Source organism: Leopardus geoffroyi, chromosome B2 (assembly GCF_018350155.1).
Source record: "Leopardus geoffroyi isolate Oge1 chromosome B2, O.geoffroyi_Oge1_pat1.0, whole genome shotgun sequence".
NCBI lineage: Eukaryota > Metazoa > Chordata > Mammalia > Carnivora > Felidae > Leopardus > Leopardus geoffroyi.
Window position 1 is genome coordinate 42,300,078 of NC_059332.1, and position 24,136 is coordinate 42,324,213.

The 24,136-nt window shown below is 54.1% G+C and overlaps 1 protein-coding gene and 2 long non-coding RNA genes across 5 annotated transcripts; 1 reads left to right on the forward strand and 2 right to left on the reverse strand.

Moving 5' to 3' along the window:
• The first annotated feature begins 5,437 nt into the window (after positions 1-5,437).
• Positions 5,438-23,645, forward strand: CAPN11 (calpain 11). Of its 3 annotated transcripts, none has more exons than XM_045498391.1 (22): positions 5,438-5,501; positions 11,715-11,968; positions 12,354-12,423; positions 14,238-14,356; positions 15,171-15,304; positions 15,489-15,657; positions 16,887-16,970; positions 17,076-17,161; positions 17,402-17,476; positions 17,633-17,793; positions 17,935-18,104; positions 19,933-19,944; positions 20,281-20,492; positions 20,782-20,821; positions 20,920-20,988; positions 21,071-21,128; positions 21,266-21,330; positions 21,604-21,672; positions 22,126-22,204; positions 22,301-22,343; positions 22,888-22,946; positions 23,037-23,645. In XM_045498391.1, exons 1-22 carry the CDS (start codon positions 5,471-5,473, stop codon positions 23,561-23,563), a joined length of 2,586 nt encoding a protein of 861 aa, XP_045354347.1. In that variant the 5' UTR covers positions 5,438-5,470; the 3' UTR covers positions 23,564-23,645. The 3 variants fall into 3 exon arrangements, with proteins under 3 accessions (XP_045354347.1, XP_045354349.1, XP_045354348.1); XM_045498393.1 differs by having other exon boundaries at positions 22,301-22,417; positions 23,037-23,173; XM_045498392.1 differs by lacking the exon at positions 19,933-19,944.
• Positions 16,760-17,469, reverse strand: LOC123608437. Its single transcript, XR_006717234.1, has 2 exons — positions 17,356-17,469; positions 16,760-16,994 (listed from the first exon to the last, which is right to left on the reverse strand). It is a non-coding gene; the product is annotated as an uncharacterized LOC123608437 (long non-coding RNA).
• On the reverse strand, positions 18,659-20,896 carry LOC123608436. Its single transcript, XR_006717233.1, has 3 exons — positions 20,762-20,896; positions 19,503-20,465; positions 18,659-18,702 (listed from the first exon to the last, which is right to left on the reverse strand). It is a non-coding gene; the product is annotated as an uncharacterized LOC123608436 (long non-coding RNA).
• Positions 23,646-24,136: the final 491 nt, after the last annotated feature.

Consider the following 24,136-nt stretch of genomic DNA (forward strand, 5'->3'; position numbering starts at 1 on the left):
ACTAGCTCTCAGCTCTGTCTTCACCCCCTGCCCGGAGGAAGTTGTAGGACCACTCAGTCTGAGGGACAGGGACACAAACCCACACACCCGAATCCCCAGGAGCCACACAGATGGGATGGAGATTCAGGGAGAAAGGCCATGCAAAACCACAGGTTCCCCACTGTCTTCTTGAAGACTTCCTGGAGGAGGAAGATCCCCAGAGGGCTGCTTCTAGAAAGGGGCTCAGCAGGTGGCTCTGGAGGGTGAGAGAGGCCAGAAAATGGGGCCACAGTAGTCCCGCAAATAATGCCATTATTATTTGTTGTCATTGTTGCCATAACATATCGAGCAGTGATGTGCCTGGAATCCTGCTGAGTGACTATGTTACCTGTTTTAAAGCATTTACTCCCCAGAGAGCTCACTCCAGGGGTCAGGCATGGGTTCACTGCGAGGAGGATTACGTGAGGCAATATAGGCCAGATGCCCACTTGGCCCAGCGCCTAGCCCATAGGAAACACCCAATAAACGTCAACTAGAATTAATTCTGTGATCATTACTAGCACTTGCAACACAGGTGTCATTTTCCCTCTTCTTGTGGAGGCTCAAGGAGGCTGCGGGGTTTGTCCAAGGTTACCGGCCTGAGAGGAATCTTGGAAAGCCCTTCTGAGAATCTCAGTAAGCCAGGCCCCCAGCCCGTCTGTCCCTTCCCCCTCAGGAGTGCCTGAGGCCCTGCCCGACAAGTCTCCTGCCCAGTCAAATCTCCCACATCCCCAGACCCAACTGTAATTCACTTTTTTTTTTTTAATGTTTATTTTTCTTTTTACATTTATTTTTGAGAGACAGAGACAGAGCCCAAGTGAGGGAGGGGCAGAGAGAGAAGGAGACACAATCTGAAGCAGGCTCCAGGCTCTGAGCTGACAGCACAGAGCCCCACGTGGGGCTCGAACTCACACACTGCAAGACCATGACCTGAGCCGAAGTCGGACGCTTAACCGACCGAGCCACCCAGGCGCCCCTTTTAATGTTTATTTTTGAAAGAGAGGGAGACAGGGCGTGAGCAGGGGAGGGGCAGAGAGAGCAGGAGACACAGAACTCGAAGCAGGCTCCAGGCTCTGTGTTGTCAGCACAGAGCCCAGCATGGGGCTCAAGCTCACAAACCATGAGATCGTGACCTGAGCCGAAGTCACTGCTTGACCAACTGAGCCACCCAGGCGCCCCAGTAATCCACTTTTTGTAAGAAATTTCCTATGGCCACTCTAGCCCACCCCCGAGAGGCCCACCCAGCCACATGGTCGCATGCAACGTACATTGCGTGTGCAACGGGTCTCCTGGCTCCTGGAGAAGCGAGAACTCCAGTCCTGGTTCTGTCCCTAACGTGCTGCGCGACCCTCGGAAAGCCGCCTCTCCTCTCTGAACCCATCTGCTCATCGATAAAACCAAGGAGTATGACCAAGTGACCCCAATGGCCCTGAACATCCAACCCATCCATTACCCACCACCCATCAGCAGGACCCCGAAAAGAAAGTGAGTCAAAGAACTCCCAGAGGAGAGAAGAGGAGAGACCCCAGGGGACCAGGCAGAGGAAGAGAAAAAGCAGATACCACAAAGGCTTACGGATAGTCGACCAGAAACGACCAACAGCAGGGATAGCAAAGCAAAAAGCCCGTGAAAGATTGCCCAGGCACTGGCAGGGGGCAGGAGGCACACGGTGTGGGGCCCACCCACTCCCAGGCTACAGACAGATGTCCCCTGCTTGGAAGGCCAGTGTTCCCTGGGGGGACCGCCGTGAGCAGCTCGGCCCAGGCCTCAGCCCTCACAGGTACGGCAAATGCACAGTCTTGTGAAATGTGGACCTCCAGGTAGGGTCCCCAGAGTCCCAGGGCTGGGGAGCAGAGCGCCGGCCGGTAGGTGGGCTGAAACTGGCTGTGAATTTCAAGCAGGGAGCACGCGCAGCAGGCCTCTGAGGCCTCAGACAGCAGCCCCTGATCCCTCCATGAAACCCCCTCAAGTATTCCTGTGCTCCAGACCCTGAGCTGGGTGCTGGCGACATAGCAGCAAGGCTGATTGTAGAAGCCCACGGCCCGGCAGGCAGGCCAGAGACAGATCCAGCACCCTTCTGACCACCTTCTCTGAGTTGACTGAGTCCTCAAAGAAGCCCTATCCCAAATTCAGAGTTGAGGGGCCTGGGGCACACGGCGCTCGTGTCCCTTGCTCCTGCTAACATGACTTTGGGTGCAGGGTTGCTAGGACAAGGGTGAAAAAAATCTTAGGGTGGTATGAGAGCCCCAGATCAGGACTATCTTGCCTATTCAAACTTTTTACTGTTCAGCCAAGAAGGTTGACACCCAAAGAGGAGGAATGACAAGAACCCACAACTATTAAGGCCAAAATGGCCAGCGTGGTACCAGATGCCTTCCCCCAGGATCATTGGATTAAACCAGAAACACTCCCAGCATGTGTTGGGAGGCTGGGAATGGCGGTGGGCAGTGGGGCGACCCTTCATCAGGTCAGACAGAAAAGTCCAGAAGGCGAAGGAAGGCTGGGGAACTGGGTTAAGGGGCAGCGAACAGACGGGGAGGGGTTGGGGTCCAGGTAAGGACTCACTGGCAGAGGCTGTAGGCAAGCAGGGAAGCATTCTGGGGCTGGATGCCTGGGGTCCTGTGAAGGTGCCACAGGTTCTGATCTGTTCTTTGGAACAAAACAGAGGAAGGAAGAAACCAGGTGTGTTTTGGGTCACTGGGGAAGGACCACTGGTGTTGATTGAGAGGGGGCCCTAGGGGGGTGCTGAACCAAGCACCTTGGTTCACGAAGGCCCCTCAGCTCCCCCGAAGCGTGTTCTGTGTACAGGTGGGCAGACACAGCACCACTTTGCCTGGAAAACCCCGTTAGCTGCGCAGTGTGGCCTGGGACAGACCTCAGCCTAGACCCCCAAATTCCTCACCTGCCTGGCTTCCCTCGAGGCGGGGTCTCCCCTAACCCCACCTTACAGGGTCTTCTCCCCTAACCCCACCTCACGAAGCCCAAAGCCAGGTTCAAGTGTTGCCAGTTGTGAAACTCCAGATGATGCCGAAACAACAAACTGAACACAGGTCCTGGGGCGAGCACGGCCCCGAGGTGGGAGACTGTAATACAGGAAGATGCCCGCAACCACCCAGCCCCTGCCTCTGGTGCCCCCTCACAGGCAGAACCCAGGTCAGAGAGGGAAATCACAACATGCTCATTTGACAAACAATTCCTGAACCGGGGTTGAGGGTCCGGCTTCACCCTGGGTGCCACAAAGGATCCTCGAGGTGCGACGGTGGAGTCACGGAAGGAGGCCACAGGGAGCCCCAAAGTCCGCCTCTCCTCCCTCCCTTTCCAGCTGGGGCCGGCAGAAGATAATGGGCAAGAGCTGAGGATTTAGGTTCAAGTCCGAGCTCAGCCACTTACCGGCTGAGTGACGCTGGGCGAGTTGTATGGTGCCTCTTGAACAGGAAGGCTCCTGATGTCCTCACACACGAAATGCTCTGACACCAAAAGAGGCAAGGGGGCTTTTCCCACATCAACCGACTCTCCAACTATCCAGGCACCAGCTGGGTGTCCCACAATTCCGCTCAGTTCTGACACCGTCTACCTGGAGCTAGCATCAGATGCCCAGGTTGTCACCTGTGCTTCCGCCCGACTGCCTATACATCAGGATTTATAGCCCTTCCTCAGGTTTTATCATTTGCTATGACAGGGGCGCCTGGGTGGCTCAGTTGGCTAAGTGTCCAACTTCAGGTCATGATCTCACCGTATGTGAGTTCAAGCCCCACACAGGGCTCCAGGCTGACAGGGCGGAGCCTGCCAGGGATTCTCTCTCCCTGCCCCGCCCCCCCAAATAAAGATTTTTAAAAATCTTATCATTTACTACGACAGCTCGGCAGAACTCAGGGAGACACATTTATCAGTTTCTTGTAAAAGGATATATTATAGGACACCAGTGAGTGGCTGGTTGAGGAGGTACCTAAGGTGAGATCAGAAAGGTCCCAAGCATAAGAGCTTCTGTCCCTGCGGAGTTGGGGTGCCCCACCCTCCCAGCACGTAAATGTGGTCACCAACCCAGAAGCTCTCTAAACCCCATATTTAGGAATGTTTCTGGAGGCTTCCTCCAGATTGGGCCTGATTGATGATTAAGTCAATCTCCAGCCCCTCTCCCCTCCCTGGAGAATGAGGAGTAGGGCTGAAAGTTCCAGGTTTCTAATCACGGCTTGGTTTTTCTGGCCATCAGCCCCCATCCTGAGGCTATCCAGGAGATCTCCAGGAGTGACCTCATTAGAACAAAAGACGCTGTTGTCACTCACAAAACTCCAGGGGATTCAGGAGTCCTGTCCCAGGAACCAGGGGCAGAGACCAAGTGTGTATTTCTTATTATGTCACCTCTGGCCCTCACTTTCCTCATCTGTAATGTGAGGATAATGATAACGTCCTTGAGCTGTTTTAAGGATTAAACAAGCGGAAAGTTCTTAGCCCAGCATTTGGCACATAATAAGAACTTAATTAACTGTAATTAATGTTCTTATAGATGAGGAAGTTGAGAGACCCAGAAAGGGGGGTGGGGAAGACTTGTCCGAGGTCGGCTTGGAACAGGACTCTATGATTCCATTCAGCGGCCTGAGCACCTGCTCTGTAGTCAGCACTCCACCAGGCAGGGCGGGGGGACACAGGGACGACTCGACAGTCCCTTTCCTCGACAGTCATACGCTCTTGGAAAGACTATACTAGAGGGAGGGTTTCTCATGTCAAAGAGTTCACTCTTTCCCCTGGATAGACATGACAGCCAGGCCAGTGGCCTAACCATGCCAAGGAGAGTGTTATGGGTTGAATTGCGTCCCCCCAAAGACGTGTTCAAATCCTAACCACCCCCCCCCCCCAGTCAGTACCTCAGCATGTGATCTTATTTGGAAATATGGTCATTGCAGAAGTAAACGGTTAAGATGAAGTCACGCTAGAATAGGGTAGGTCCCTAATCCACTGCAACCGGTGTCTGTATGAGAAGGAGACACAGAATGCCTTGTGAAGACCCAAAGACACACAGGGAGAGTGCCATGTCAGTGGGAAGTTGCCTTTCGGAAATGAAGAGGTTTTCAGGATACAAAGGTCAAGTTGGGGTGTCAGGGCCAACCCCTTCCTGGAAGGCTTGGGCTGGAGGAGAGGGACTCAGACTTGTCCTGATTGGACGGTGCGGTGAGGACAGCCAGCACGGTGGAGGTGCCCCCGGGGTAGGGGTGCTGGGACTCCCGTCTCCACAGGAAGATGACCCTATAGGCAGCGGGTAGGGCCCAGGCAGATGGAAAGCGGCTAGGTTACTGACCATGCCAGCTATGAGGGACAGTGGGAAGGAGGACAGAAGAGGAAGGCAGCTATTAAAACGTGCCACTGCCCCGGGACCCCCACTGCACTTGGAGAGTTCTAGGTGGGGGTGGGGGTTCCCCTCCCCCTCCCCACCCAGAACCTTCAACTGTCAAGCACCATGATAGCCACCAGCATGCCGTACTCCCCAGGTAGGCGCTGATGGGCTCATACCATTCCTGTACCTCTGCGGACCAGGGCCTCCCCGCCCCCCACCAGGGAAGAGGCCATGTCCCCTCGAGGGTGACTCTCCCATCGGACTGGAGGCTCCCTAGGAGCAGATGAGCCTCTTCCCCAGACGGTCCACTGATGGCCAGACCCACAGGAGCCCATCTTCCTGTCTCCACTGAAAAGTTGGAGTCGAGGAGCCGAGAGGGACCAGACACCCCACTGTCACAGCTATCTGTGAGAAAGGCTTGTATGAGGGAAGCCCCAGAGGCCACTAGAAAAATAAACCTCAGGGAGCAGAGAGAACCCCTCCCCATCCCAGAAAACCTGGCCTTTTGATCCAGAAAGACCAGACCGTGAGAAGGCTACAGGAGCAGGACTCCGTAGGCAGGCCTGGGGACCTGACCTCAGGGCCTGAGGGAGACAGCACTGGGGAGAGGGGTGCTGGGCAGAGCTAGGCTGTTCTGCAGGGTGGAAGGCAGCCAATCCCAGCCGGCAGAAGGGCTCAGCGCTGCACCCAGCCTAGGAGGGTAGCTGGCTTCTGCTATACAGGGCACCCTAGATCCTGGCTTCCCCGGCCCTCACCGTCTGCCTGACCCCTGGAGGCGTAGGGCTAGCCCGAGGAGAAGACCAAACCCAGTCCTCCCTCTTCCAAAGTGCCCTGAGAAGTCTAGACACCCCTGGGCCAGAGAGCTTCCTATCCCCTCATGCCTTGTTTTACTGCATTGCTCTGGCCATCTGCCTGTCTTTCCCACCGCCAGGCTTATCTGTCTGTCTGTGTCTCTGCTTGCCCATGCCCCTAGCCCACCCGTCAGGGCTCGAGTCTGTCACCCCCTCTGGAGACGTTTTTGGTGACGACTGTGGTGGAGTGTGTGTCTGTGTAAGTCTCCCCGCCAGCCAGCTGAGTAACACGCTCAGACCCGGGAGACTTGGTACACAGGAAGTGAAGCTGGCGACAGAATGGTGGGAAGTGACTTCTCAGGCTGGGTGATGATCGGAGGGCATGATCACAGCCTTGGCCTGCCCCCTGGGGTTCTCCAGTGTTCTTGGACACCAGCATCTCCTGTGGTCCTTCTAGACCCGCCGGGGAGCCCAGTACATTCACTGCCGGGGGGGGCAGCCAAGTCAGAGTTGACCTAAGGCGACCTCGTAGTGGAAGGGCACAGAGCGGTTCACCTCACTGTCTGAATGACCTCGGGCCATTCGCTCACCCCCGGTCTCTCACCCTGAGCACTACAGGACGCTTAGCAGCATCGCCGGCCTCTCCCCTCTGGATGCCAGTAGCACCCACCTGGTCCCCAGTTATGACAGCCAAAAATGTCTCTAGACATTGCTAAGTGGTCCCTGGGGCACTATCTCGCAGGTTGAGGACCACTGCCCTAAGGCCTCCAGGCAGGCTCTAAGTTAGATGTAGGTCAGATGGGCCTAGTCGTTCCTGCCCTGCTGACGACACTGGGTAAGGGCCAGGTGATGAGACAAAACCAGTCCTCAGGGATGCCACTGCCCTGGGACTCCCACTGCAATTGGAAGAGTTCTGGGTGGGGGTGGGGTTCCCCTCCCCCTCCCCCTCCCCCTCCCCCTCCCCACCTAGAACCTTCAACTGTCAAGCATCACACTAGCCACCAGCATGCTGTACTCCCTAGGTAGGCGCTGATGGGCTCATACCATTCCTGTACCTCTGCGGACCAGGGCACCCCCCAGGGAAGGGGCGTGTCCCCTTGAGGGTCCCCCTCAGGGATGTTCTGCCACCTGCCTCTTTGGACCCTCTTCATCTGGACCCCTTCTTCACCCCCCAAGATTTGTCCCCCCACCACAGGCCTCCCTCTAAGTCTTTCCCCTGCTCTTTGAGCAAAGAAATTAGCCACTTCTTCCCCTGCGTCCCCAACACACCCCTTTATTCACCCTACCTTAGGGGAGTGGAGTGAACTTAGAGGAGGGAAAAGGGGGCAGTCACTCTCCCCAAGAACCTCCCAATTATCCCACCCGACCTGGCGGCCTCTCTCCCTGGCACCTTCTCCCTGCCTCTGTGGCCCATGAAGCTGAACCTGAGGATAGTCGGACGAGGGTCCTCTCAGAGCTCCATGCAGGGGTGGGTTCGCTTCTGACTCCTCGGTGCCCGGCACAGAATACATGCTCCAAAGATGTGGCTGAGACGAGCTACAGTTTGCTTCAAGGAGCGCAAACAGAGCAGCAGAGACAGACAGGCTCACAGAAGAACCCAACACGTAGAGTACAAGTGTTCCTGCATCCTTATGATCACTGAGTCCTGGGAGGGAGGAGGGGTGCTATATGATCCCGGGAGGAACTCCATAAATACTGGCTACCCAGCCGGGTCAGCGAGAAGGCAACCCACAATTTCTGAGCGTCTCGTGAACGCCAGCCTTTTTCATGTCTGTTGCACCATTTAATCCTGAAACACCCTGCAAGGTAGGATGTGACGGCCTCTTTAGAGAGATGAGAAAACCAAGGCTCAGAGACATAAAGCAGCGTGCCCGAGGTCACACAGCTATCCACTCTGGTATGGGGCAGCCCAGGGCTGCAAAAGAGGAATCAGCTGCCTAAAGGGAGGTGACTTCACAAAGACCGCCTAGAGGCTATAGGAAAGTGGAGGAAGCCTAAGCCGCGAGTGATGGGTAGGAGCATGGACCAGCCTGCCTAGGTGTGACCCTCACTGACTCTGCTGTCCACCAGGTATCCAGCCTTGAGGAAGTTCAACCTCTCTGGGCCTTGGTTCTCCCCCCTGTAGCAGGGAGACATAATAATAATAAACCCAGCCAACAGCGTTGTGAGGATTCCCTGAAGTAATGCAGGTAAAGCATTTAGAACCATGCCAGGTACGCACTGAGTCCTCAAACGCTGTTAACTATTATTTTTATAACTGCTCTGTAAGTGCTAGTTACTTTTTTTGTTTTTAAGTAGGCTCTGGGGCCCAGTGCGGGGCTTGAACTCACGACCCCGAGATCAAGACCCAAGCCGGTATCAAGAGTCAGACGCTCAGCCAACTGAGCCACCCAGGCTCCCTGGTGCTAGTTACTTTTACACCTGGGGGAGAAGCCTAGTATCTTCTCGTCACAAACCATAGGCTCTGTGGAAGAAGCAAAAGACAGGGTCCCAAGTCTCTATTCAGCAAACTCATTCTAATCCTTAGAGCCAATGGACTTTTCTCAGTGGGGGCCAGGAAACTCCAGGCCCCAGGGACCCCAAAGAGGGACCCCAGAGAAGCCTTTATGCTGTGGTCAGGGACTTTGCTCATCGCCTGCACCAACGCTCTGTCTTCCCTAGGCTGGGGTGAGCTCTTTTTTGTCCCCAGCCCAGGCATGGCCCGTGGCAGTGGTGGGTGGGAGTCTGCAGGTCCCTCCATTTACCAGGCACCTGCTCTGGGGTCAGCTCTTCGGGGGGATTCTCCCTAATGGAGTGGAGGGTCCCAGGGACAAGCCACATGACCATCTATCCCTTCACAGGGAGAAACTAAGATGCTCCTCCCTTCTAGGAGCACTGGGGAACATCATTCAAAACGTCTATCGAGCACCTACTATGTGCCAATGCAGCAGCAAACAAATGACAAAAACCCCTGCTTTCCTAAGCTTTCATTCTAGTGAGGGAGACAAATAATAAATAAAGTGTATAGTAATCAGGGACCAAAGAGGGACAGGGAGCTGGGGGTCAGGACGGGAGAGAGAAAACATAGATTTGCAAGCATAGATGAAAAATCACTACAGTGCAATGCAAGGCATTCATTCATTCATTCATTCATCCATTGAAAGCATTTCTGAGCCCCTGCTGGGGCAGGTGCTCTATGAGACAGATGGAGTTCATTGTATATTTTTTTTTAATTTTTTTTTCAACGTTTATTTATTTTTGGGACAGAGAGAGACAGAGCATGAACGGGGGAGGGGCAGAGAGAGAGGGAGACACAGAATCAGAAACAGGCTCCAGGCTCTGAGCCATCAGCCCAGAGCCTGATGCGGGGCTCGAACTCACAGACAACGAGATCGTGACCTGGCTGAAGTCGGACGCTTAACCGACTGCGCCACCCAGGCACCCCATTGTATTTTATTTTTTAAGTTTATTCACTTAGTTTGAGAGAAGAGAGAGAGTGAGTGCATGGGGGGGGGGGGGGGGGCAGAGAGAGAGGGAGAGAAAGAATCCCAAGTAGGCTCCAGCATAGAGCCCAGCATGGGGCTCGAACCCATGAACCGCGAGATCATCACCTGAGACGATGTCAAGAGTCGGATGCTTACCTGCCTGAGCCATGCAGGCTCCCCAAGAGACAGATGGAACCTAATAGTGGACAGAGGAGCCCCCATGTCCACCCTTGAGAGCTCACAGACAAGTCAACTCAGCAGGCAGGCAGTGACGGGTGTCACAACAAAGGAAAGCGTTAGACGTGACAGCGGCCCCACACTCTGCCTGGGCACGTTAGGGGAGGGCTTCCCCAAGGAGATGGCATTGAGCAGGGACTGGAAGACTGAGCAGGACTGTCCCCAGTGGGCCAGGTGTGTGCGTGGGATCAGGAATGACCCCGGGCGGAGGCACAGAGGCAAGAAGGATCTGGTACAGCTGAGAAACAGGGGCTGCCTGTGCAGGAAGGCTCTGGGCCTCTAGGTGGCAGCCTGGTTTGGGTTTGTCAGGCTCCAGGGGGAGACAACAGGAGCGTTACCGGACCTAGAGAAGTCCCAAGGAGACGCTGATGTGGGACAGGGGAATGGGTTGGCTTGGTTGGGGTAGCGTGAAGAGTAAAGAGGCCTCAGATAAATTTAGCCACAAGTGGCCCGTGATCCCCTTAGTTGGTGAAGATGGGAAGATGGTGCTAATTCCACAGGACTTCCCTCTGAGGAGAAGCGCCTCCCTCTAGGAGGTAGCATCAGAAAAAGGTCACGGTCATGGGTCAGGGCGCCTGGGTGGCTTAGTCAGTTAAGCATCTGACTTTGGTTCAGGTCATGATCTCACAGCTCATGGATTCAAGCTCAGCTCAGAGCTTGGAGCCTGCTTTGGATTCTGTGCCTCTGTCTCTCTCTGCCCCTCTCCTACTTGGGCTCTGTCTCTCTCTCTCAAAAATATATAAACGTTAAAAAAAGATTTTTTATTTAAAAAAAAAAAAAGGAAAAGGTCACACGTGCCTCGTTTGGGATCTGCAGTCAGACTTCGACCCATGCCCAGCCCTCACCCCGTGACCTTGGGCAAATTCCTTGACCTCCAGGTCCCTGCTTCCTCTTCCAGTAATTAAGGGTATTGCATGGATCTTTCTCAGGGCTGGTGTGCCTGGCACAGAGCAGACACTCGGCACTGTTAGCTCTGCAATTGGAACTCTTCTCCTTGTCTGTCAACAAGGGAGGACGAATAGCTAAGACCCCCTGCTCTTGCCTCTGTGGAACTCAGCCCCCTGTGTGCTCAATCTGGGTCTCACCTCTAGACACCCCAGAACCCTCCTGCCCTTCCCTGTAGCTGCCCCTTCTTTTCCTCACTATGCATTCCTCCCATGCCCTGGCACCAACTGGGCTTTGTTTGACTCAGACCACATCCTTCTACTACTCTCTATCTCTATGTAGATCGGCCTATTTGGGGTATTTTATATAAATCAATCATACAATAGGTGGCCCTTTGTGACTGCCTTCTTTCACCTACATCCATGTCGTAGCATGGATGAGAACTTCATTTCTTTTTGAATGATATCCTTGTACGAATGATATTCCGTTGGATGTCTGTTTCTCATTTTTTGTGCCCATTGATCAGCTGCTGGACATTTGGGGTCTCCTCCCACTTTTTGGCTATTGTGAATAATGCAATGAACATTTGTGTCCAAGTTTTTGTACGGACATATATCTTCCTTTCTCTCAGGTATATGCCTAGAGGTGGAACTGCTGGGCCATATGGTAATAACTCTATGTTTAACTGTTAGAGGGAGAGCCAGGCCATTTTCCAAAGTGGCAGCACCCTTTCAAATTTCCACCAGCAAAGTATGAAGGTTCCAACTTCTCCACATCTTTGCCGACACTTGTTATTATCAGTCTTCTTTATTATAGCCATCCTAGCTGGTGCGAAGGGGTGTATCACTGTGGCCTTGATTTGCATTTGTCATTGACGACCAGTGGTGTTGAGCAATTTTTTATATGAGTGTTGGTCATATCTTCAAAAAGAAATCTGTCCAGATCCCTTGTCCATTTTTTAATTGGGTTGTTTGTCTTTTCATTATTAAGCGGAGGCGGTTTTCACCAATCAGGGAATGGCAGCTCACATCACCCACTGCCGACTCAAAGCCAAGGGCATGGGCCAACACCACAACGCCCAGAACTTCCATAACCAGAGCTTTGAGGACCTGAAAGCAACCTGTCTGAGGAAGGGGGAGCTGTTCGAGGACTCCTTTTTCCCTGCCGAACCCAAGTCCCTGGGCTTCAAAGATCTGGGTCCCAACTCCAAAAGCGTGCAGAACATCTCCTGGCAGAGGCCCAGTGTGGGTACTGGGAGGGAAGGCATGACTCATCTTCGGGGTGGAGGGCTGTTTGTAACAATGTCCCAGTCACTTTGAAATTTCCAATCTCCCAACCTCCCCAATCCTGGCCCTGGGACTAGTCTCCACCTCCATCAGGGCTGGAGACAGTTCTGGACATGCTTAAGCAAAACTTCTCAGATAACCCCTGGGAAAGTCACACACTGTGACCTTTGCTATCACATCCGACAACTACGTCAAACTGGTCTTGTGCCCTCCTGCACCCTGTTTTCCCCTAGAACTTGGAGGTGGGCATCATGCCCCGGGAATGGCGAGATGGAGGTTCTGGGGAGGGGAGCGGGGCACGTCCTGTCCTGGACCCTCTAAGACCTTTATTCCTTTACTGCAGGAAATCACAAGCAATCCTCATTTCATTATGAATGGGATCAGTCCAACAGACATCTGCCAGGGTGTCCTTGGTGAGTGAGGAGCAAAAAAGCCGGTCGGGGGAGGGGGTGAATCGGGGAAGAAGGCTGAGGTAGGGGGAGTGCCAGAGTGTCTTTTGAGGATGGGAAGCTGGGACTCCTAGATTCAGACAACCTCTCCTGCTTCCCTGCCCCTCTGTTTCTGTGGAGAGGATGAGACTGTCAAGTATGTTCTTCCTGTTACCCCCCCCCCCCCCCACCGTCTGATCCCAGCCCCTCCCGCTGCTAGCTGGGTCTGGGAGTAAGTCGGGTGGTATACTAGTGACCCATTGCTACACAATAAACTGCCCCGGGCAACGACAAATATCTAGCATCTCCGTGTTTGTGGGTTAGTGATTTGGAAGAAGCATAGGTGGGTGGGTCTGGCTCAGAGTCTCCCCTGAGGCTGCAGTCAAGATGTCAGGCAGAGCTGTGCTCACCTGAAGCTTTCACCGGAGCTGAAGGATCCACTTCCAAGATGGCGCACTCACGGGCCAGGAGGCCTCAGTTCCCTTCCACGTAGGCTTCTCCATTGGGCCGCTTGAGGGTCCACCCAACATGGTAACGGATTTCCCCAGACAGAATGATATGAGGGAGAGAACAAAGAGGAAGCCATCATGCCTTTTACCGCCTAGTCTCAGGAGAACACACGCGGTCACCTCCACCACATTCCATTTGTTAGAAGCAAGCACAAAATCTGGCCCACACTCAAGGGAAGGGAATTAGACTCCACCTCCTGAGAGGATTGTCAAAGAGCTTGTGGACATATTTCTAAGCCAGTGCCGGTTCCAGAACTTCCTTAGTCTGACGTATTAAGTAAAGGAGCACTAGGCTCTTCAGCCCCCTCTCCCATGGGCTCCCATGACAACCCCAAGGGATATCTTCCTCCTTAAGGAAGGATTCCACCAAACCCCTCATCGCATTTTCAGGGATCAGACCAGCATGGGCTTCCTCTGGGGCTGAGTTCTGTCGTATTTGTGGCAGAGAAAGGGGCAAGTTGTAGGCAGGGCAGAAACCAAGGAGACCTCAGGCCCCGTGTCTGTCACCGTGGCTTACTGGGCCACAGGAAGTGACCTGGCTTCTCCCTATTTAGGTGTCCTTTTGGCAATGGAGGATTGGAGTGTCCTTAACCCTCCTTTTCCCACCCTCTGCCTCCCCCTAAGGGTACCCCAGGCAACTAGGAAGCCATTGGTAATCGCAGTAGCTTTCCTAGAGCCCCTCAGCCTCAGCCTGGCCCAGGACACTCACTCAGGCTACCGCCCTGCCCCACGGCCACCCCAGGACATCTGAGATACCCAGGAGAGAGAACTCGATGGGTGACCTCAAACCAGAGTTACTGCCCCTGTGCCCCATCAATGCCTAGCCCCGGGGACCTAGCTGGGCTACAGACTAAGCCCCTTGGGTGTCTGGTGTTATGTGACTGATATCAGGGAGAGATGTCTTGATTGCTACACTAATGTAATCATGGCGTAGAAGTAGAAGGAGGCAGGGCATGGGGGAAGGTGACTGGATTTGTTCGGGGGGGGGCGGGGAGGGGGGAGAAAACTGGCTCTCTCCCAAAGAAAGTAGATCCCAGAGTGAGAAGCAAGACGAAAGCCAAATACCTCCTCCCCAAATCTGAAAACAAAAGCATCCAGCTCTAATTTGTGAATCTCTTCTGTAATACAGAAGGTAAAGAGGCTCACCTCCCCCCGGAGCCTGTTCTTTCAGCCCTGTTTCTCCCTACTAGATTCCTTCCTGAACACTTCTTAGTGACAGGGCTAAGGGAGGGGGCCACGGAGTCAGTTCCTGGGAGTACAGGAGAGGCAACCCCCTTCCTGTCTTTCCAGGGGACTGCTGGCTGCTGGCTGCCATTGGCTCCCTCACCACCTGCCCCAAACTACTGTACCGTGTGGTACCCAAAGGGCAGAGCTTCAAGAAAAACTATGCAGGAATTTTCCATTTTCAGGTGAAGGATGATTTGAAAGCCAGAGTTGTTTTGTGGTGTGTGTGTGTGTGTGTGTGTGTGTGTGTGTGTGGCAGAGACAGAGACAAAGCGGGTAGGGAGGAAGAAGAAGAATTATATTTACTTTGAAGTTACATTTTTTCTTTTTGAAAAATGACATTTATTAGGGTGGATTTTTGTCTAATTATCAGAGAAATATCTGGTCACTAAAGAAATCACGTAAGCTAATTTTTTAAAGCCCTCGAAGAAAATAATAATAATGATCTGTTGTTGGTGGCCCTCCTTCTCCTGCTTCTCTCCCTCTCCCTCTCTGTCTCTTCCTGTTGGTAGAAACACGCATGTGTGTGAATGTGTGTGCGTGTGTATGACATTGGGAGTCACTGTCACATAGTTTTGGTAATCTGCTCTTTAAACTTAGCGACGTGTGGACACATTGCCCGTGTCGCAAAATATTTCTGAGAATCACAAGAATTTTTTTAATTCCAAATTTAAAATCCTAAAGCCCAGCCAAGGTCAAAATGTGGGTGGGGTCCCTGTGGGGCCCAAGGCAGAAACTGGAGATGAGGCTTGGGGTGACCTTCAGGCTTTTCATAGCTTTTCACTCACTTTTCAGCCCTTCTGGGGAGTGGGCTCTCTGACACTGGCGTGTCACTGATCCTGGCCACCAGGAGGTGCTCGTGTAACACAGTTCTCATATACGGCAGCGGGGGTGGGGTGGGTGTGAGGGTGTGTGCCTGTATGCACGCATGTGCTTGTAGGGTGGCCGGGGGCACACACGTGTCTTAAGCCCCACTGAGGTCCACCTTGCTGCCCACAGATTTGGCAGTTTGGACAATGGATGGATGTGGTGGTGGATGACCGGCTGCCCACAAAGAATGGCAAGCTGGTGTTCGTGCACTCGGCTGAGCGCGCTGAGTTCTGGAGTGCCCTGCTGGAGAAGGCATATGCCAAGTGAGTGCCCCAAGCCTGGGCTTGCTTCCAAGCCTGCCCGACAACTGGCAGCTATGGGGGCAGCTGACTCAGGGGAAAAGGCAGATGGAGGTCAGGGCATCCCTTCCTGCCCTCACCACACCCTCTCGTGTCCAAGCTGGCATCTCTAACCCAGAGCATAAAAGTGCCCTCTCTGTGCCCACAGGCTGAATGGGTCCTATGAAGCACTGTCGGGGGGCAACACAGTAGAGGGCTTTGAAGACTTCACAGGGGGCGTGACCTATAGCCTCCAACTCCAGAAGCCCCCTCGGAACCTGCTGAGGATTCTTAGGAAGGCCATAGAGCGATCCTCCCTCATGGGCTGCTGCATTGAAGTAAGCCATACTGGGTCCTGCCTCAGGGCCTTTGTACCTGCGGTTGCTTTCACCCAGATGGTTCTTTCCCCCAGGTAGCTGCGCAACTAGCCTCTTCTCATTCACATTTCAGTTCAAATGCCCCTTCCTCAGGCCTCTCTTCCCTACTTCCCACTCTAAATCAGCTGCTCCTACCTCCCTTTGCTTTCTACTTTGTTTTTATTCTCCCCCCAGCATGTATTGTGATCTGAAATGGTCTTACTTATCAATATAGTTGTTCCCAGCCTATCTTCTCCCGACAGTTTCGTATTCCATGGGGGCAGTGACCTGTCTCATTCACTGCCGGATCCTGGGACTTAGGATGCTGCCTGGCATATGCAAGAGACACCCAGCAAATAGTTATTCAAAGAAATAAATGAGCCCCAGGTGGAACCGTACGACCCTGCCTTTGCACTCTGGGCACGTAACCCCAAGAAACGAAGACTTAGAAGCACATGAAAGCCGGCACACAAATGTTCATAGCGGCTTTGTTCATAGTAGCCAGAAACTGGGAACAGTCTAGATGTCCTTCACAGAGTGAATAGTTAAACTGCGGTGCCCAGAGGCCATGGGATATAACTCGGCAATAAGAGGAAATGAACTACCAATACATGCAACTACTTGGGTGAATCCCAAGGGAATTATGCTGCATGAGGAAAACCAAGAGAGTTCCATACTGCACGAATCCATTCACATGGCAGGCTTGAAATGACAGATTTTTTAAATGTTTATTTATATTTGAGAGACAGAAACAGAGTGCAAGCAAGGGAGGGGCAGAGAGAGGGAGACACAGAATCGGAAGCAGGCTCCAGGCTCTGAGCTGTCAGCACAGAGCCTGACGCGGGGCTCGCACTCAGGAACCGCGAGATCATGACCTGAGCCGAAGTCGGGACGCTTAACCGACTGTGCCATCCAGGGGGCACCTAGGTGGCTCAGTCGGTTAAGCGTCTGTCTCTGGATTTTGGCTCAGGTCGTGATCTCACGGTTCATGGGATGGAGTTTTGAGTCCGGCTTCGCACTGACAGCACGGAGTCTGCTTGGGATTCTCTCTCTCCTTCCCTCTGCCTGCCTCTCTCTCTGTCACTCTCTCTCTCAAAATAAATAAACTTGAAAAAAAAAAACCCTGGACCCCAAGAGTGCTCACATCTCTTCGGGTGCCCTGGTGCATCTGACCGGATCCTGAATTCCTTTCTTTCCTCTCTGTTCTGTAGGTCACCAGTGACAGTGAGTTGGAGGCCATGACCCAGAGGATGCTAGTGAAAGGGCACGCCTACTCCGTGACCGGCCTCCATGATGTGAGTCTGCCAAGGGCACCCTACCTGGAGACACAGAACAAGGAGGACAGTCCCTCCTGCCCCAGACCTTCAGCCACACCCCTGTCACCACACCCTTTCCGCCAGGTCTTCTACAGAGGCAGGACGGAAACCCTGATTCGGGTCCGGAATCCCTGGGGCCGGATCGAGTGGAATGGAGCCTGGAGTGACAAGTAGGTGCCCCTGAGCAGCACTGTCAGGTGAGGGGCAGAGCGCACGGCCGGCCCACGAGCCAGGCAGTGTCACAGATGGACCCGCTGGCGTCCCAGGACCAGCCCCTCCCCACTAGTGTCTTTCCCTCTAACTCAGGACCCCCAGTGGCCGGAGTTCAGTGGGGAGGGAATCCCTTGGGGGAGGAACAAAATACCTTCTGAGCCCTGCCTTTCTCCTTCCACCTCCTGTCTCTGATCCAGTGCCAGCGAGTGGGACAAAGTGGCCCCAGAAACCCAGAAACAGCTGCTTCAGAAGAGGGAGGATGGGGAGTTCTGGTCAGTGCAGCTCGGGTGGGCTTCCTTCTGCCCCCACGCCCGTCCCTTCATCTCCTCTGCCGCCCTCCCACCCTTGCCTTTGATGGGGAGGCTCTGAGGGGGAGCCTCCGGGTGCGACGGTGCCACAGGCTCTAGCCGTCGCGCCCTCCACCACAGGATGTCCTACCAAGACTTCCTGGACAACTTCACGCTCCTGGAGATCTGCAACCTGACGCCTGACACGCTCTCCTGGGACGATGGGGGCTGTTGGCACACCACCTTCTGCGAGGGCAGCTGGCGGCGGGGCAGCACCGCGGGGGGCTGCAGGAACCACCCCGGTGGGTGAGGGGATTCGGGGTCCGCGAAGGGGTCAGGGGACCGGCAGATCCCACGAGGCCCTGCCGAGGAGGCAGGCGTGTGGCCGGGAAGCCGGTCCACCCTGGGAAGGGCAGAGCCATCCTGACCTGCTTCTTCCACAGACACATTCTGGACCAACCCCCAGTTCAGGATCTCTCTCCCGGAGGGGGATGACGACCCAGAGGACGACGAAGTTGTCTGCACCTGCCTGGTGGCCCTGATGCAGAAGAACTGGCGACGGGCACGGCCCCACGGAGCCCAGCTGCAGACCATTGGATTTGTCATCTACTCGGTGGGTGCTCCAACACCTCCCCCAGCCACTCTTGCTCCCTCTCCTGGCCTCACCCCCTTCAAGACCCTGCCAAAGGCCTTAATGAATAGTAACGCCTTCCAAGAAGAGGAAGGAGACAGAGCGCCAGGGAGGTGAGGTTACTTGCCGAAGCTCACACACCCAAGGCTCAGAAGCAGATTATGTCCTGATTCCCAGATGTTCTGAGACTTCACATGGTCCCCAGGTGTCCCCCCACACACACACACACCCGCCCAGACACACCACCCAGAGCGTTGACTCCAGCAGCCAAGAGATATCCCTGACCACATTTCTGAAATTGTGCTTTGCGAAATCCTATAAATGACAATTTGTTGGAATAGTTACGGAGCACCTACTGTATGCCAGCCACCAGTCCAATCTCCACTGGTCCAATAGTGAACAAAAAGAGACACAAGGGGCGCCTGGGTGGCTCAGTCGGTTGGGCGTCCGACTTCGGCTCAGGTCATGATCTCACAGTTCACGAGTTCGAGCCCCGCATTGGGCTCTGTGCTGACAGCTCAGAGCCTGGAGCCTCCTTTGGATTCTGTGTGTCCCTTTCCTGCTTATGCTCTGTCTCTCTCTGTCTCAAAAATAAATAAAAACAATTTAAAAATTATAAGATACTTCATCTTAAAAAAAAAAAAAAAAGAGACACAAGCCTTGCCCTCCTCCTAGGCTGGGAGCCCACCAGGTTAACAGACACCAGACATGCCTGAAGATATTTCCAAGGTTAGGGGTACCTGGTGGCTCGGTCGGTTAAGCGTCTGAATTGAGCTCAGGTCATGATCTTGTAGTTCATGAGTTTGAGCCCTGCATCGGGCTCTGTGCTGATGGCTCGGAGCCTGGAGCCTGCTTCAGATTCTGTGTCTCCTTCTCTCTCTGCCCCTTCCCCGTTCACTCTCTCTCTCTCTCTAAAGAATAAAGAAACACTCAAGACATTTAAAATATATATATATTTCCAAGGTTAGCTGTGGTCCTTCAGGAAAGGTATATACTCTACCTCCCACCTGGGACTCTACAGGGCATCAGCTATGGGTTTTTGTCATCCCTACGGGGCAACAACCCACTTAATCTTTTTTGTTTATTTTATTTATTTTTGAGACAGAGAGAGAGAGACAGCAGGGGAGGGACAGAGAGAGAGAGAGAGAGAGAGAGAGAGAGAGAGAGGAGATAGAGAATCCCAAGCAAGCCCCGTGCTGCCAGCACAGAGCCCAATGTGGGGCTCAAACTCATGAACCGTGAGATTGTGACCTCAGCCAAAATCAAGAGCCGGACGTTCAACTGACTGAGCTACCCAGGATCCCTTACAACCTACTTATCTTGGTTTAACTCACCTTTTTACAAATATATTTGTGTTCAATGGTCAGTTTCAATAATCACCTGTTAACTACTGCAGGATATAAGTGTTCCATGGAAAACGCTCGTGTTCTGGAAAACGCTCTCCTCAACTTTCATCCTAGCTCTTTCACTTTTTAGCAGTGTGAAATTGGGCACGTTACCTCACCTCCTGGGATTCGGTTTCCTATCCTTAACCTGCAGGGGTAAAACTTCCCCCTGGCAAAACTTTGTGTAAACTATGCTTTGTTGTCCAAAACTGAGGGATTATTAATGTTAACGTTAGGACTTTTGGCTGTCAGAACCCATGCCCCCCCCCCCCACCACCAGTGTCCCGCTGTAACACCCCCAACACACACACATGTGCACACGTGCACACACACACACACACACACACACACACTGCCTGACTTCTACAGGCCTGAGCCCTTTCACCATCCTGGGAGTTTGGCCTTCCTCTCTCTTCTCTTCCTAGGTCCCAAAGGAGGTACAGAAGACATGGGCTTGATTCTGGGCAGGCACTGCCCCACCTCTGGCTGCATGTGGATGGCCAAGGGGTAGAATTCAGCCAAGGGCTCTCAGGGCTACTGGGTTAGGATTCTACTGCGTTGGGGCCCCGGATGGGAGTCAGGGCAGGAGATCAAGGAGTAGGGAGTCGGGCAGGGGATACTTTGGTTACCTGCCAGCTGGGTGGTATCCAGGACTGGTCAGTTTGTGGTAATGCCTCCCCCGGAGACTTGCCCAAGTAAGCTTCACTTTTGGGGTCCCTCTCTCTGCCTATACTCACATGCCAGCCCTGTACCCACCTCCAAGGCACATATAGTTTCAGAACATCCAGGATACTCGCTTGAAGAAGGACTTCTTCATAAAGTATCAGGACCATGGCTTCTCAGAGATCTTCACTAACTCGCGGGAGGTAAGCAGTCATCTCCGGCTGCCTCCGGGGGAATATGTCATCATTCCCTCCACCTTTGAGCCACACAGAGATGCCGACTTCCTGCTACGGGTCTTCACAGAAAAGCACAGCGAGTCCTGGTGAGGAGCCCTACCTCACTGCTCCAAGACCACCTGCCCAAGAGCTGTAAGATGTCAAGCTCAGGGGACCGTCATCTGGTCCTCCCCAACTCTGTCCCTAGTTTAAGTCAGGGAAACTGAGGCACACGGAAGGGGAGTCTCAGTAGCAAGCCAGAATCAGAACCCAGATCCCATGGAATCTGTTCCATGCTGCTTCAGATACACGACATGATCTCCCCACAAGCACCCCACTAAATTCCCTGTCTCCCTGATCCCGCATAACCATGAACCTTCCTTCACTTTTGCGCAGGGAACTGGATGAAGCCAACTGTGCTGAGCTACTCCAGGAGGTGAGGGGAGGCTGTGGGGTCGAGGGACCAGAGGAAGCATCTGAGGAGTGTGAAGGAACTTTCTCGACTGGGTCCCTTTCCCACTCTTTTCCCTCCAGGAGAAGTTCTGTGAGAATGATGTAGACCAGGACTTCATACATTTGTTTGGGATAGTGGCAGGAGGAGAGGTACGAGGCTGAGGGCTGGGCACCCAAAGCAGGTGGATGGGGGGAATGTGCCAGAGCTGGGATTTATGGTCGCCCTTCCTAGGACAAGGAGATAGGCATGTATGAGCTACAGAAGCTGCTCAACAAGGTGGTCACCAAACGTGAGTCTTCCACCCACCCCTACCCTGCCACTCACAACCCTTCTCCTGCAGCTTGCACCCACCCTGGGCCACTCCCTGCATCCCCTGCGATGCCCCACTCACTCCTTCTCTCTTCCTGCCCCTTCTCTCCCTCACAGTCAGAAACTTCAGGACCCAGGGCTTCGGCCTGGATGTGTGCCGCTGTATGGTCAACCTCATGGATGTATCTTCTTGTCCAGTGCTCTCCCGCCCCTCACCCCTACCCCCATGCCTGGCCCCCAGGTGACCATCGCTCTGGCCAGTCATGCCCTCCTTCCTGCTGGGGATTAGGCTCTGAGGTAGCAAAAGATGCCAGTTTTTCTGGCTGTTACCATAGTGACCACACAAGATCCCCGGGTCTCTTGTCTCCCACTCAGCGAACCCCTCTGCTTCCCTGGCCCCAAGATGTCCTCTTCACTCCCTCTTCTGGCATCCTTGACTGCCACCCCCTCCCCAGAAAGATGGCTCTGGCAAGCTGGGGCTTCTGGAGTTCCAGATCCTGTGGAAAAAAATCAAGAAATGGACGGTAAAAAACACTGAAGGGGCAGTTTATGGCGGGGAGAAAGGGAGGTCCTCAAGAGTGATGGGGATTAGTAAGGACGATGCTAGAACGGGAGCCCCTGACTACACACACACACACACACACACACACACACACAGAGGACAGGATCTGTTGGAGTGTTGGTGCATTAGCTAGTCAGACTAACAACCAGTATAGTCCAGGCATCACCAGTTTAAAGGATTGGTGCAGAGGGCCCAGTTGGGAGTGGGTCTTTCAGACCCCTGACTCCGGTCTTAGCCCCCTCCCCTTGCCAGAGGCCCCCTACAGTCACTAGATGACAGGAATATTGGGCGCTCAGGGCCGGGGCCAGGGTAGGCAGCGCTGGGGTCTTGGGTAGTCCTTGTAGGTTAACTATACTGAAGTATTTCATTATTTCCACCACCGTGCTATGCACACTCCCTCTGTCTATCCCTTCAGGACATCTTCCGAGAGTGTGACGAGGACAACTCAGGCAGCTTGAACTCCTATGAGATGCGCTTGGCAATTGAGAAAGCAGGTTAGCAGGGGGTCAGGGGAGAGGGTCTGGGGGCAGCGAGGGAGGACGCGGTGGCCAGGGGGCTGGACTCCCCCTCCGCACTCCTCTCTCTCCCAGGCATCAAGCTGAATAACAAGGTGATGCAGGTGCTGGTGGCCAGGTATGCAAACGATAACATGATCGTGGATTTTGACAGCTTCATCAGCTGCTTCCTGAGGCTCAAGGCCATGTTCAGTGAGTCAGTCATCTGCCCACTCCCCACCGTGGGTCGGGGACCACTGGCCGCCTCCCACACGCCCACATGAGGAGCCCTGCTCCCAAACCATCCCCCTCTTTAGGGCACAGATGATCTGGGTTCAAATCCCAGCCCCACCACTTGTTGGCTGTGTGCCTTGAGCAAGTCGCTTTATCTCTCTGTGCCTCCGTCCTCTGTTCTCATCTATAAAATGTGGGCAGTAACAGTATTGCCCTCATAGGACGGAGCCACAGAACATATGAGTTTCACGCATGGCGACACTCTGTGTGTGGCTCATGGCGAGGCTTGGAGTTCTTATCATTAATTCCTTCCTGGGCTGAGGGTTAGCCTGGAGGCAGCAAGGGACAGCTTCTGATGCCCTTTCTGACCTCCTGCTTCTTTGGGATTGGGTCTTGCAGACCCCAGACTCGGCTCTCAAACCCCTTCCCTTGCCTCCTCTCCCAAACAGTGTACTTTCTATCCATGGACCCCAAGAACACTGGCTATATTCGCTTGAATCTGAACCAGGTACTCACGGCTCCCCCTGCCCTCTGCTCCCCCAGCCATCCTGCCCCACCCTCCCTGCCGTCCTTGGATCTGCTTCTCTCCTCCCCACAGTGGCTGCAGACAACCATGTGGGGATAGGGGAGCCCCAAGAGCCTGGCTCCCACCACCACCACTGCGGGGCTCCGGGCTCAGGGGCAGGGCACTCCTTACTGCTCTCGGCTCTGCATTCCCTGCCAATGGAACGGGCTCCAGGTAGTGGCATCTGGGCCCCTTACTCCAGCACCCGGCCGTCCATTGCCCACCCCCCCAGCCCAAAGTGTTTCTCTTTTTCCCCAGCCAGCTTCTGGTGGCTGGATTTCCCCCAGTCTCTCTCCCTCTCTGAGTATATTCTACTGAAGATTAAGTGCCACTTCCCCAGTGGCTGTGGAGGCTCTCCACACTTTCCTGCTCACACGTACCCGCTGCCTACCTCTCCAGGCTTGGGCCCTCCCTTCTCTCCCTCACTTGGGGGCATTGTTGTAATAAACAGCCATTGCCACTGGCTTCTGTGTCTCCGTGCTTCTATGCCGAGAAAATTCTGGCAGGGGTGGAAGTCACTTCCCCAGCACCAAAGAGGGGTTCCAGGAGCTCTCAGTTAGAGTGATCTCACCCCTACTTCCAGGGAGGCATGTGTGACTGTTACAAAAACTAGAGGGCGCTGTTGACATTTATGGGCAGTACCAGAGACGCTAAAGGCACAACAGTCCCTCCCCGAGGACCCGTACAGACGTGGTACCAAGGAGCAGCATCTGAGGAGAGGGCATTGGGCAAAGTTAGGGGCCCTTGGGACACCAGCCTCCTCTCTCGTCCCCTCCCCCAACCTGGGGTCTCCAAAGGTGGCAATGCAGGTGTCTCAAAGGCCAAAAATCTGGCACCCACGTGAGCCAGCCGGTCATAGAAATGAAGTGACCCTCCTGGGTGCGAGGCGGGGAGGGGTGAAGATTGTGGCAACACAGATGAGCTCCTTCCTGCGTGAAACGTGCTCTGATTCAAATCATTTGTGTTGTTAGACACTTGCTACTGCCGAGCCACTGCCCTCACGGGAAGGATCAAGGGACCCTTGACCTGTTCTTGACCTTGGAGTCTCTGCCCCAGGTGCCCTCTCCCCCAGTCTCCAGCCTCTTGCTGCAGCGAGAAGTCCAGACCATCTGCAGCAGCCCCTCAGCTGCACA

Bases quoted from the DNA above. Each gene is read 5' to 3' on its own strand.
- CAPN11 (XM_045498391.1), top strand. From the start codon at position 5,471: ATGATAGCCACCAGCATGCCGTACTCCCCAG. The intron at 15,658-16,886 runs GTAAGCCATACT...TCTGTTCTGTAG, and splicing joins TCATGGGCTGCTGCATTGAA to GTCACCAGTGACAGTGAGTT. The intron at 20,822-20,919 runs GTGAGGGGAGGC...TTTTCCCTCCAG, and splicing joins GTGCTGAGCTACTCCAGGAG to GAGAAGTTCTGTGAGAATGA.